General features: G+C 40.2%; 1 protein-coding gene across 7 annotated transcripts in view; it reads right to left on the bottom strand.

Annotated features, from left to right (window-relative positions):
- Positions 1–13,695, bottom strand: part of trappc9 (trafficking protein particle complex subunit 9) — a 131,322-nt gene that overhangs the window by 42,330 nt on the left and 75,297 nt on the right. For all 7 annotated transcript variants that reach the window (XR_008567105.1, XM_054762972.1, XM_054762971.1 and 4 more), the window contains 2 exons: positions 13,375–13,527; positions 11,712–11,803 (listed from right to left, as the gene is read on the bottom strand). Coding sequence is in view for 6 of the 7 variants with exons in the window: in XM_054762972.1 (XP_054618947.1) it covers positions 11,712–11,803; positions 13,375–13,527 (245 nt within the window). In the remaining variant the exon portion in view is untranslated. The remainder of the gene's footprint in view (positions 1–11,711; positions 11,804–13,374; positions 13,528–13,695) is intronic.

Genomic DNA, 13,695 nt, shown 5'->3' with positions numbered 1-13,695 from the left:
TTTTGTTTTTTGTTTTTTTTTATTTGCCAATTTGGGGCAACTTGCAATTGCTTTATTTTTACTGAATTACATTCTGTACTACTACTACTACTATTACAACTGAAAATTTGCATCATAACGCCTCCTTTGTTTGACCCATTTTTTGTCGAGTGGGTCTCTGTTCGTGACCATCTCTCGTGTGGGCACCGTGAGTCACAGGAAGAAAAGCTCTGACTCAATTGGCTTGCATAAACCTCGAGACACCGAATATAAGACAACCCATCTTTTTGAGACTTTTTTTCTCAGGAATTTTTGGGCTTTCACTCGTCTAACACTTTTCGACCTTCAAGGCACTTCAACACCGTTCGCTTCATGTGTTTACCATTTGGAGTAGTACTTTGCATTAGGGCTGCAACTAATGATTATTTTCTTAGTCGATTAATCGGAACCTTGTTGTTTTGATTAATCAAGTAACCGCTGAGGCCCTAAACGGACCAAATCGGCACAAAACAAACACAAACAGTTAGTGGTTTGGTCTGCAACATATCAGAAAAGAGGCAAAAATGTCAATTACTGTATTCCAAAGTCAAAGATGATTTGTATCAGTATCCTGATTTGCCTAAAACACAAAGATAATAGGTCTGCTTTCATGGGTGACATTTGAGAGGCTGGAATGAGAGGATATTTACATTTTTACAATCAAATACCAAAATAGTTGTCAATTAATTGGAGAATCAATTATCAATTAATCAATTAATTGTTGAGAATAGAAAAAAAAATCAATCAAATCTATCAATGCATCAATACATACACTTGCATTTAAGCACATATAAAGCACTACATTACTAGTGGTTTTCTGGACATATTAATGTAAAACTTCACTTTGAGCTCATTCAAAACCAAAGACTTATTTGTAGGTTTTTATGTTTTTTTGCGCGAGAGACAAAAAGAAGTGATGACGCAACTGCACACTAATGGATGTCACTTTTAGAGCAATAGTGCATTTGACAAGGCAGGGATCATTTACTGTACATGTAAAAACACACTTGACAGCAAGGATGAAGTGGAAGAGTGTGGAGGAGTGTAGCGTGCAGGTTACGCATTGTAGGGAAATTTTAAACACACTAACAGCACACGTGCAAACACACAGTTTAGTTCTAAATGTGAAAATTGTAAAGTGTTCATGGTGTTATATTTGTAAATAAATTGTTATTTTGATGTAAAACGCTTTTTTGTGTTGTTTCTGTTGTGGTATAGTTGTTTCGATATTTGAACTGTCACAAAAGCTAAACATTTGTGTCAAAGTGAAAGTTATACTTGAAATGTATCTTTTCACAAAAAGCTGGCTTCCTCCCTTTTCTAGTCGAGAACTGATATTTTCCTGAAACGTACCTATGTTCTACTGCTGATTACTCAAGAACGGACGAAGGTAGAAACTTTTTTTTCTGATGAAAGACGTGAGTCTAATCTATCTTCAGGTAGGTTCCGTGTTCATGTCGCCATAGAACACAATATTTTGTGTGCCTTGAAAAATCAGTCAAATTGTCTAAAATGGCCGATACTGAAGCGGTCGTCTTTTGTAAAATGAGTTAACAACCAAATTAGCATTGACTTTTTAAGATTGCACAGTGGATTCTCAGACTATGAAACTGAAACAAAGCACACAAGTTTCTGTACTTTCCTTGCTTGATTGTATTACAACTATCATCAACCCATTTCAGACGTTCTACAAGTAACTAAGACATAAGGCTTATGAGTCTGTGGCACCGGAGCATCAGTGATGAGGATCAATGATGACAGCTAAGTCCTAGTAGCAAAGGGACTCGACTCTGAGGCAGGGAGGGGGTGGGTTGTCACGACTCGCCGCCGTCAAACAGACTGGCGAGCTGCTCTGCAGGTGGCTGGACGCCCTGGAGCTTGTGGAACTAGCCTCGTGGAAAATGTGACAAGGCTTGATTTGATGATCCATGTCGCTCAGAAATACATAATTATGGAGCAGAACATTCACAATTTGAAGGTAATTATTAAACCTTTGGATGTTTGTGGTGTATTTGTATCTAAGAATATTCAAAGACAAAGTGCAGCACTTAAAAGAAGCATTTCCATCACCTATAATACAGACCTACTCTAAGGCCTTTTTTTTTTTTTTTTTTTTTTTTTAATAGTGTCATCATATCCTCCAGGCAGCGCCAAGACATCCAAGCACTTATCTGTTTGTGCTCGCTCCTGATGAGGATGGATGACGCGTACAGCCGGCAGTAATAACATGGCAGTGTTCATTTTTCCTAACACGACCGGGTGAAAGAGGCGCATCACAATATTCCCCGCTTTTAGCAGCGCTTCTAATGCGACGCGCCAGGACTTTGTGGCAACGACACGAGAGACTAGATTTTTTGTTGCTTTGAGAGATGACAGGTAATCTGTCTTCCGGGCGTGAGGAGGCAGCCGCCGGGGATGCTCTGATACAGCCCATGTATTTCAAAAGAGGGGGAAAGAAATAAATATCATATGCGCTTAAGAAGTCCTTTAAGATTGTCACTCATGTGCCCCTAAAGACAAAAAGTGTTGCCTTCCCAAAAACACTTTCACGAGTTAATCTTCAGACAAAATAGAAATATACAGTACATAGCAAATATCAATTATACAGTATGTTTATATACAGTAACTGCATTTTTTTTTATTTCCTAAACTCATTCAATCTCAGCTATTTTTCAAAAGACGACCCCTTCAGTAGTGGCCATTTTAGATGATTCTGACTGATCTTTCAAGGCACACAGAACATTGTGTTCTATGGCTACATAAACATGGAACCTACCAAAAGAAAGATTAGTCTCCTGTCTTGCATCAGAAAAAAAAGTTTGTTTCTACCTTTTTCCGTTCTTCAGTAATCAGCAGTAGAACATAGGTAAGTTTCAGGAAAATATCAGGTCCCGACTAGAAAAGGGAGAAAACCAGCTTTTCAACAGTTGAACAACGTGGGTCTCACGTTGCGACTATTTGAGAACCCCTGTTTTAGCCGACTGTAATAAATGGACGACATTTGAAATGTTTTTTAAAAATAAATAAATATCCACTGGCAAATTTGATCTGTGTTCATTCAACACAGCCACAATGGCTTGAGAATAAAAAAACGAAATGGCACAAAATATCCCTAGAATCTCACGAAGGGTGAAAAAATAAAAGAACACACTAAAGACACTGAACTGATCCCACCGGTTGAAATGAATGAGAGCTGATGAGGTGGACTATCGGTGGCAGGCTGGAGACGGTCTGATAAATTTCCACTACTCCCCCAAACTGCAGCACTGACAGCTTGAATTGTTCTGGAGCCATGATAAATGTCTCATAAATGGACGCCCCAAGCTTGTTAGATGTGCTAACGTGACATCGGCACGAGGACAAAAGGGAGAGCTACATGGGCAACAATAGACTGGCTCAGTATTCTTGTGTATTGCTAACACTACTCTCATACCCACCGAAACACCACTTCTTCCATCACTAATCAACATAAAGAGTGTCTTGGTCCACAGAGCCAACATCGTCCAGTCAACCATGCCGCTATAGATTCACGCCCTGGAGAAAGTGTCTGCTAAAGGTATAGACGCCCACTCTGACTTTCTATTGCCTCCACTAAGGGGATCTTTAGTGGGGTTGATTGACAGAGCCTGGGCGACAGAGGTGAAAAACAAGCAGATAAATCCAACTCTGCTTGGCCGCTGCTCCTCTTTGGGGCTTATCCATCACACTAAATGGGCAGCTCTCGTTGCAAATTTAAGATTGTCTGATCCGGTAGGTGGATAGCAAGGAAGTGAGTGGAGCGGTCATAAAATAACCACCTTTACCAGTGATATTTCATCAACCGCCTCAACGCACCAATTAGACCGACGCTACGCAGCGTGTGCATGCAAAAGCTTGTTCTGAGGGGCATGTTCTGCAAATCCCGATTACCATTCAAGATTTACGTGTGCTTGAAACGCCAGTCCTATGTCTTCATTAAACACTGTACTATGTTGTGGTGAAGGAGTTGTCCCATGATGTGTCTCATTTTTCACATGACAGTAAACGTGTTAACATTTATGGCGCCCCCTATGGGTTGTGGTGAAAATGCTTTGAAAGACATGCATGCAGGTACAATCCTTAAAAGTTTTATAATCATCGGAGAAAGGCTCAATGAAGTATGGCCGAATAGTGCCCCTGCAAAGACGTTTTGCTTGATGGCGGCCATGTTTTACAACCAATCTTTCTCAAATTTGACACACATGTGCTTGTCAGTGCCGCAAAGGTGTACCTCAAATTTCATGGTAATTGGGCATAACATAGTCAAATTATAGTGGGTGTTTTGTAGTGTTTGAAGTCAATTCAGCTTATGAGGTTTAATAAAAGTGCCATCATGTGTTGTATTTGTCAGAAGAATAATAGCACAGGCAACACAGTAGGGGTGTGTGTTTTGACAAATGTTCACCCTTTTGTGTGCAGCAGTTCATGAGTAGAAGACTTATACATAGCGCAGCTGTAGCTGATCTGACTCAACAGCACCTCTGTTGGTCACAAGCAAGTACTGCGCTACGTTTTGCCTCAGTTGCTTCGAGACATAATTATGTATAATTTACCATATGTTAAGTGATCAATTTATCAATTATTATATATATCCCGAATTCTGGCAGCTACAATGAACATTTATTTTTAGTAGAACATGTTACAATACGTGTCTTAAATCTAAAAAAAAGCCACATTGGGATTACTGTGCATGTGGCCAAAAATGACAAGATTAATTAAAAAATATTCCCAACTAATCCAAATGATATTAGAATGTATTACCTTTTAATTAAACCCAAGTACATTCTAACAACAACGGATGAATGTGTGTACATTCATTCGCTTTCTATGCCGCTTAATCCTCAGTAGGGTCGCGGAGGTATGCTGGAGCCTATCCCAGCTGACTTTGGGCGGGGAAAAACACTCTAGACTGGTCGCCAGCCAATCGCAGGGCACATATAGACAAACAAACATTCACACTCACATTCATACCTATGGACAATTTAGAGTCGACGGAGATTTGAACCCAGATCTTCCATAGCTGCCAACATGCTAACCACTTGGCCACAGTGCGGCCCTCATGTGTGTACAATACAGGAATAAACTGTTTTGAGTTAAATCCATTGGACTCTATGGACCCAGTGCCAGGGCCAGCAAAACATTAATTAAAAAGCTTTGCATTTATTTTGGGTACAATTGTTTTGGAGAACAATATCTAAAAAAAAACAAAAAAACTTTAGAGGCCAAATAAAATATGATTTATGAGGCTTAGACGTTAAGGAGTGGGGGAAGACACAAACGTTAGCAACACGATCATAGCTATGCGAGTTAGTCACGTTTTAACAGCAACATCATGCTGGGTTAGCCTATTCCCTGAAGAAAAACAACATGATTAAACGTACATCTCCCACATCTGGAGCTTACCGCCAGTTGGCAGCTGTATTTTAGCATGTACAGTACACATAGTAGAGCCTCCTTGAAGCTGTCCTCCGTAAAGTGGTGGGTGTATACAACGGGCGGGCTCATTTAGCCAGGGGCGGGTCAGGCGGTATCATGGCCATGAGGAAGGTTGTCATGAAAACCCGGGACTTCAAAAGCGACCGAAGGGAGATGATAGATTTTTCCCACACGTTTTGTTACATATGGGAAGTAGGAAAGACTAAGATTGGACAAATTGACAAGAAGAGCCTCTCCCAAAGGGAACATAGCGGTGCTTTGCGGATATCTGATGATGCATTAGCACACAAACGACCATCCACTGTACATGTGCAATCAAACACCTTCTTTCATTCCTGCCAAGAATGCATGCATTCATCGCCATCCTCCCTATCTCTCTCAGGTCGCATATTTAATCATCTTTATCACAGCAGGGATTTTTTTTTTTCTGGGTGGGGATGTGAGCTACTTGACGACGCCATTTGTCAACCTGCATCACTCACAGCAATTGGGCACCTGACAAAAGCTTGGATTATTTCAAGAGGCGTCCCCGTGTGTCTGCTGAAAAGAAGGGGCGGTGGATAAAAAAAAAATAAAATAAAAAAAAACAGCCACCGAGTCGCTTCAGAAGTGCCGTCTTATTAAATCATCTCTTCGCCTTTTACAGCGAGGGCCCACTCCCTCCTCTTTCCATCTCTCTTCCAGGCTAAACATTTGTCTTTCCATTCATGGCTGAATTTGTATTCCATTGAGAAAGGGAGAGGGGAGGAGGGGGGGGAGGGCAGTGGGTGCAAAGTCCACACGAGGGTGTGTTGTTTTGCTGCTCGCGGCTTGCTGAACCGAGAAAGAATTGCTAATTAGGTTTATTCAGCATATATTCCTGTATTTGTCTGTTAGGTGAGATTCTAACCCACTATGAAGGTGTCAACTCCATGCCATTGGCCAGGTGACTGTTTATTTAGCAACGCTCCATTAATTTGATATAGTGACGCCTATCATGAGGTGCATCGCTTTGCCTTTAATCAAACTGACAGACGGGGAGCTATAAAATCAATAAGGTTATCTACATAACGCCAGGTTGCACAAAAAAGCAAATAGAGGCACCTGTCCTGACCTTGTGGCCCAGGTAGGAATGCTACATTAGACGCCATTGTCTCGTCTGCAATTTGCGCTGAAACTCATTTAACATGCAAATGATCAAAAACAATATTCAATATGCGTGTTTTCGCTCTCTAGCTATGCAAATGTTGCAAATCACACTAAAAGCTTTCCTCTTGTTCAAGACAATTGATCTCAAGGGACTACAACACAAGCAGCACAAATTAGAATACTCAAATAATCCCTCAATGGGGATGAGAGGTGAGAATATATACAGCACAGTTCACACGTAATATAAAAAAAAGCGTTTGGATGGATGGTATTGGTGGCTTTCTCCCAAGTTTGCAGCAGAGCACTTTATGGTGGATGATGCATTGCCCAAAAGTGTGGTGCAGTTTCCATTGAGTCATAGGTTTACGGTTATAGCTGAAAATACAGCAAAGGTAGTAAACCTTAGAAGACAATTATCATATGCACACAAGTCGATACACCTCTCACATTTCATTTCAGGTCTTTTCAAGGGACAATACTACAGAAATGAAACCTGGATATGACACATTCTCCAAACCTGCTGACTAAAAGCCTGACAAGCAGTGTTCATTCACCGCCACTTCGCAAAATACGGTCGTCCCTCGTCACTTTGCGGTTCCAATTTTGCTGCTTCACTCTATCACAGTTTTTCCAAAATACATTCATTAATAAATCATGTCGCATGGTTGAATATGGCCTATTATTAGTAAAAAAATATATGCACATTGAAGCAAATTTTTACGCATTTGCCTAAATTAAGCATTTTCAAGGGTAAATGTTTTTTTCATGAATTAAAATACAAATATAAGGCAAATATAAGACACGGTGAATGATATGCAGTATTCTACACTAGTCACTGGGTGTCTGTAATGTTCGATGAGACACCCAAGTGCCAGACTTGATCGCTGGAACAACAGGCTTTATTGCAACTTTGAAGGCACAATAATCCCTAATAAAAAATCCCTAATAAAAAAAAAACGGGCTACTGTTGCAAACCACACCAAACTAAAACTCAACTCTGAACCGCCAACGTCACTTCCTGTCCACCCACCACTTAGCTCCCCAGGGAGAACATTTATAACAACACACATGAGTATGCGTCTTATTTATGTCTTAACAGGCAAATTTTTGCTTATTATGTCTACTATATTGGGTAATACACGTGTAAAGGTGACTACTTTACTGAACCCATTATTCATTCACTCCTCAGTCACACACTGGTGGCGGTAGCAACAGCTGCCCTGGGGTAGAAACGTGGCCATACATTCATTGGCATTCATACACCAGTGTGGGCAGCACTGGAGGCAAGGTGGGTGAAGTGTCTTGCCCAGGGACACAACGACAGTGACTGGCCAAGCTTCAGGTTTTTGGACGACCTGCTCTACCTCCTGAGCCCTGTATTCATCTGTATTCCTGGTGAGTTAGAGCACCCAAAAGTGGTTCGCAGAGTCAACCTGGGTGGGTCACAGACAGCTTGTCACAAATGACATAAATATGTACTTCAACTGTAATAGAGCAATATTTGAGAAATCTTTAAAAAAAAAAAATTACTTAAAAGTGGAAAAAAAAATAAAAGAAATGCAAATGTCAGTTACTTCAAAGCGTAAAAAATAAAATTAAATAAAAATAAAAAATGGTTTAAATAAAACCTTTAAATAATAAAAAAATAAATAAATGACTTAAATAAATAAATAAATAAATACAAATATAAATTATTTGAAGTGTAAAAAAAAACAATCAAAATAAATACTAAAAATGACTTAAATACAAGAGTGAAAAAATTGTTTAAAAAATAAAAATGACCTAATCTAAAACAATAAAAAATAATAAATATAAAAACGACTGAACTAAAAGTGGGTCGCGACTCCATGACCATTGGAAAATGGGGGTCCCTGGTTGAGACCATTTGAGAACCCCTGAGTGAGACAACAATGGCTGTGTGTTGGGTCATTTTTGGTGGATAGTAAATCTATACTGCTACACAAGCTGTACACTTACTACTCTAAAGTACATCCAAGATTCATTTGTATCTTGACAAGATACAGTACAATACAGTAGTTGCTGAAATGTAAGGGTGCACTCAATTTAGGTCCCATGAAAGAACAAGTGATGTCTGTCCTGAATTATCACGTCAACATATGTCTTCCCCCTGAATCTTCCCAGTTTAAAAAGGATGACGAGTACCCCTCATGATTTCTCTGAGTACAATAAAATGTTGTCAGAGATAATAAAAGCAGTCAGGCAGTAACCTTCAGAAAAACATCTCTGAGACTGCGCTGCTGGCATTCAGAGAGTTTGTAAAACTGTTTACCCTTTTCATGCGCACAATGAAATCAATGGTCGATGTGTATAGTTTGGCGGGCTTCTCTTTTGTTTGTGGGTTTTTTTTCTTCTCCTCAAATTTGTCATAGAATAAAAGAGTGGCTGACAAGTTTGATTGTTGGGGCGGAAAATTTAATTGAAATGCAAAAGACAAGAGATTTTGTACAAATCTATCGGAATTAGTATAGAAGTGAGGTCAAGGCTAAATTCCTATCGATTTAAGCTCAGAAACCAAAAAGATGTGACTGGTCTTATTTACATTTTTTTTTTTTTGCCTGGTAGCTCCTTTGTGGAATAAAAAAAAATAAAGGTCTCGCTATATTCAGTCTATGCACACAGTGAAGGGGAGGAATGCACAAATAGCATAAGGATTTGTGCAGTCTGAGCGGTTTTGAGATAAAACGGACTCTACCACCCTGCAGGAACAAATGTGCAATCAATAAGTGGCAGAAATGTTCAAAACTGTTGCAGCTATTGACTAAGACTATGCCTCAAGGCAAGCTGATTTACTAATGGCCTCCGTTTGCTCTCCAACACGAACGATAAACTCAAAACATGCAAAAACACACTATGTGGCTTGCTGACAGACATCACCATTACGCCACTAGAAAAGCTTCTGCTGCTTAAGGGGGGAATTACAATTAAAACAGGTTTATCACCATGATTATATGCGACAAAAAGCAACAGGCAAAAACAATCATAATCTACTCCTGAACCGCTGCACATGAAAGGGTGAAAATTTGTCAAAACATGCTACTATGTTGCCCGTGCTATTATATTTCTGGCAAATACACATGGTGGCGCTCAAGTCGGATTGACTTAAAATTTCTCACACAGTGCTACAGTACATTAGCAGTAACTTTAGGTTGCTTAGTCGGTTTGCCACAGAATTTAGGTACACAACTTCAGAGGACTGACAAGCATATATTTGTAAAATTAGAGCAGGATTGGTTGAAAAACATGGCTGCCATCAAGCAAAGCATCTTACTTACTTAAAAACTACAGTATTTTCCAGACTATAAGTCGCTCTGGAGTACAAGTTGCATCAGTCAAAAAAATGGTCATGATGATGCGTCACAAAGAGGAAACAAATAGTCATCCCTCGCCACTTTGCGGTTCGAATATCACTCCCTTACTCTATTGCAGTTTTCCAAAAATTCTTTATTTAATGAATGATCGCTGTTTTATTATTTAAAAAATTAAAATACAAGTCATCTGTAGTATTCTGGTCATTAGGCGTCAGTAATGTTCCACTGATGAGACATTACCCTACCTTAACTTGCAATATGGAGTCAACCATTCCGACATGACATAGTGGGAAAAGAAGTTATCCACCCATTCTGTGTGGAAGTGGTAAGTTTTTGGCCTCTTACTTTGTCCTTCTTCCCCACTCCATTTCAAACCCTTTAAGTTTAGAATACATAAACTGGAGGCTAAGTTAGCTCAGATGTTGCTATGCTTAACCTGGCGGCCCTCTCTTGTTTCCGTTCAGAAAACGTATAGCCTGCGGATAGGAGTTGCGCAATGTGGTGTAAACAACGAATGACAGGAGTATAAAGGTGACTATAGGGGTGTTATTTCATGTTTACAGGGCTCTAACAATGTTAAAAAAAACCTATTTAGAAGATCTTAAACAGGTTTTCTATGCTTTAACTACGAAAACATTCAATTTATCAATATTGAATCCTACTTCGCGGAAATTCACTTATCATGGAAGGGTCTGGAACCAATTAACTGCAATAAACAAGGGACGACTGTATATAAATCGCACTGGAAAAAATTTATTGGATTGAAAGTGCAATTTATAATCTGGAAAATGATAATTGTCCATAAGTCATTTACCATTTATCTAATGATTATAAATATTGAGGATATCTGTATTATCTACATGTATGCAAACATGTCTTCCGAAGTATTTTTTGGGCAAAATCCAAAGGGGGCGCCACAAAAGTCATTTCACAGTCATGTCAAAATCTACTGTAACTAAACAGTGTAGCAGGCAGTGCGAATGTTACCATCCAAACCCTTTTATGTACTAAACAAGTGGCCCAAGGCCGCTTAAACAGGTGGTCCTTGTTTTAACACAACCAAACATGATAAGTGTGAACACAGCCTAAGCACAGAGAGGCACAAAACGGAGCAGTAAAAGTACCCAATTAGACTAACAATTTCAGACACAGGGGAAAAGCTTGAATTACATCCGTAATTGAGCCTATGATAGTGTTGGCAACACAGATAAAGGCATCCTAATGGGCTGAAGCAAATTACTTGGCTCATATAATCAGCAGGGCTTGCAAGGCCGAGGCTACAACTGTAAGGCCACCTTTATGCAAAAAATAATGCAACTCTTTCAGGCATCAAGGTGATTTTTTTAAACTGGCGAGTTCTCCCTCCTACAGCGACGAAGTCTACATTTCCATGCTTAATCGTCTCCTTTTGCAGATTGCTTCCGCTTTGCAAAAGCACAATCGCCCCGACCGACTAATCAAAACGCTGGCATGGCCCAAACGAGGTGCTGCGAATCTCGGAAAACAAACACCCTTACTGAATCAAAAGTGCTTTCAGATGATGATCACAGATGGTGTGACCAAAAAAAAAACCTCTCTGGAGGTTCGCACATTACCCGAGCTGCTGTCTACACTTTTCTAAAATAGACTGCTTCCTTATTATGTATGCAAATAAAAAACATGGCTTGAGACCAGTTGTGGGGGTCCACATACTAAATGACAGGTAACAAGGTTGACTGGATAACCAGGGATGAAGTAAAAGTGTGACAAGGTTTTCGGAAGTAGGGACATTATGAGACTCACCCCATTGCAGGGGCGCCAGCTGCAGGTGCTCCAGGACCAGCTGGTTAAGGACTCCCTCCACGCTGGCCTCGCCATGGCGCCGCAGAGAAGGGTGCGTGTGGTTAAGGACAAATGGTGTGGAAAAAGCTGTGGAGCTAGTTAATGACATAGAATTAATCGTGACTAAATAATAAGAAATATAATTTTACAAAATACTATCATAAAAATCCACCCAAAATATGGCGATCAAGGAGTAATTATAATTTCACAGAGTTGACATTTGGAGAGCACGAGCCAGATAAGCAGCTCCTAGAACAACACACAGGGTTCTGTAAACCTTTTGAGAGCTGGCAACACAGCAAGCAAAAAGATGCAGGAAACCTCAGCAAATTATGCTGAATTAGTGCCTCAGGGCTTGTTTGTAGGAGCACAAGTGCTCTGTCTTCATGGGTAGCCATCGTCTGCCAAACATCAGCTGCACAAGTAGAAGCTGAGACAGCTACCATAAATTTATGCTGGTTAAAACTGTGAACCCGGTGCAGTTCTGCAAAGTATAAGTGGAGTTAGCAGTCATTTCATGAGACACATTTCTGTAAACACCCGCAAGTTTCTGTTAACATTTGAGAACTAAGCTGAAACCTGAAGCTTGTTTCAAGTAATCGAGTAATCAGTTATACCCCAGACGGACCAAATCAATTTGAACTAAACACAGATAGTTGTTTGGTACGAACATATCAGAAAAGAGGCAAAAATGTCAATAACTGTTGTCCAATCAAAAAAGCATTTGTCGAATAGCAAAATAGCTATCGATTAATTAGATAATATTGGTCATCAATTCATCAATTAATTGTTGCGACTTTACATACACCCCGAAACAAATCTAAAAAAACGGATTACATAAAATTATCATTTTTAACCCAGCTGATATTGGAGAACATGATAGCAAAAGATTCAGCAGTTCCTCAGGGCTCCGTTGTAGAGCCACAAGCGCTTATCTTCATGGGTGTTCAATAAGTCATTTCGCATAAATAGTATGTTCAGTATGTCTTACAACCAGGTAGACCTGTCTTGCACCTTTTTGACCTTGTATCTGTGAGCTAGCTGTTTAAGAAAAGCTAAACTAAACTGTTAATAGTCATGTGGAAGATTGTGCTGTCGAAATCCTACAAGAGAAATGTTGCTGCCAAAGCAGTATTTATTCAGTTTGCCTGTTATTAAGGCTTCCAGATTGGTGAGTGTCCTCAGGGTGACATTATTAATGCATTTCCTGCAATACGAGTGATGATATGAAAGTTTTGGATACGATTCATATCCAAACTTAAACCTATAGACTGTAAATTCCACCTTTGATGGACCAAAATGACGTGAACATGCTTCAGGTGTGAGTAATTGCTTCAACGTCACCTCCACACATTGAGACATCACAACACAGTGTCAAAGTGTCAAGCACTGAGCCATAAGTGTTCCCCATCTGTCAGAGCTGAGGAACAAGTTCCCCGGTGGCCACGGGGCCTCCAGATGCAGAATCCAGATGTTTTTTATCCCTCTTCTGACTGTCAACACACAGAGTTCACTAAATCTTGTCTTTAAAAAAATACAGCGTCCTTATGGAGTGAGGCTACTGAATAATACATACAAACCGTCTGCTTTATGTCCGGCTCAGTTGGGCCCATAGAAGGATATGATGCTCCAACAGATGCCCAGCTTGCTGTTGATCTGACAGCCCTGAGCGTGCTGCCGCTCCTCCTCCAGCTGTTTGGGGTTAGTGAAGCGTATTGTCTCCTGGTCGGGCAGGGGCAGGCTCTCAAAGTCAAACTTGTCAACCTGGATGGCCATCCTGGAAGAGAGACAGGGCATTCAGTGCAAAGCATGAGTCTGCATCAAAGCTAAATGTTGCAATTATCGAATCGCAGCCTTTCCAACAAAGCAGCACAAACGAGATCATAAGCTGCAGCAGGTCTTGCGAGAATCTTTGAAGATGCGTGAGACAAGGGTAATGTCAACC

Source organism: Dunckerocampus dactyliophorus, chromosome 20 (genome assembly GCF_027744805.1).
Source record: "Dunckerocampus dactyliophorus isolate RoL2022-P2 chromosome 20, RoL_Ddac_1.1, whole genome shotgun sequence".
Classification (NCBI taxonomy): domain Eukaryota; kingdom Metazoa; phylum Chordata; class Actinopteri; order Syngnathiformes; family Syngnathidae; genus Dunckerocampus; species Dunckerocampus dactyliophorus.
The sequence above is the reverse complement of the archived record's forward strand: the minus strand, read 5'-3'. Positions and strand labels throughout refer to the sequence as shown.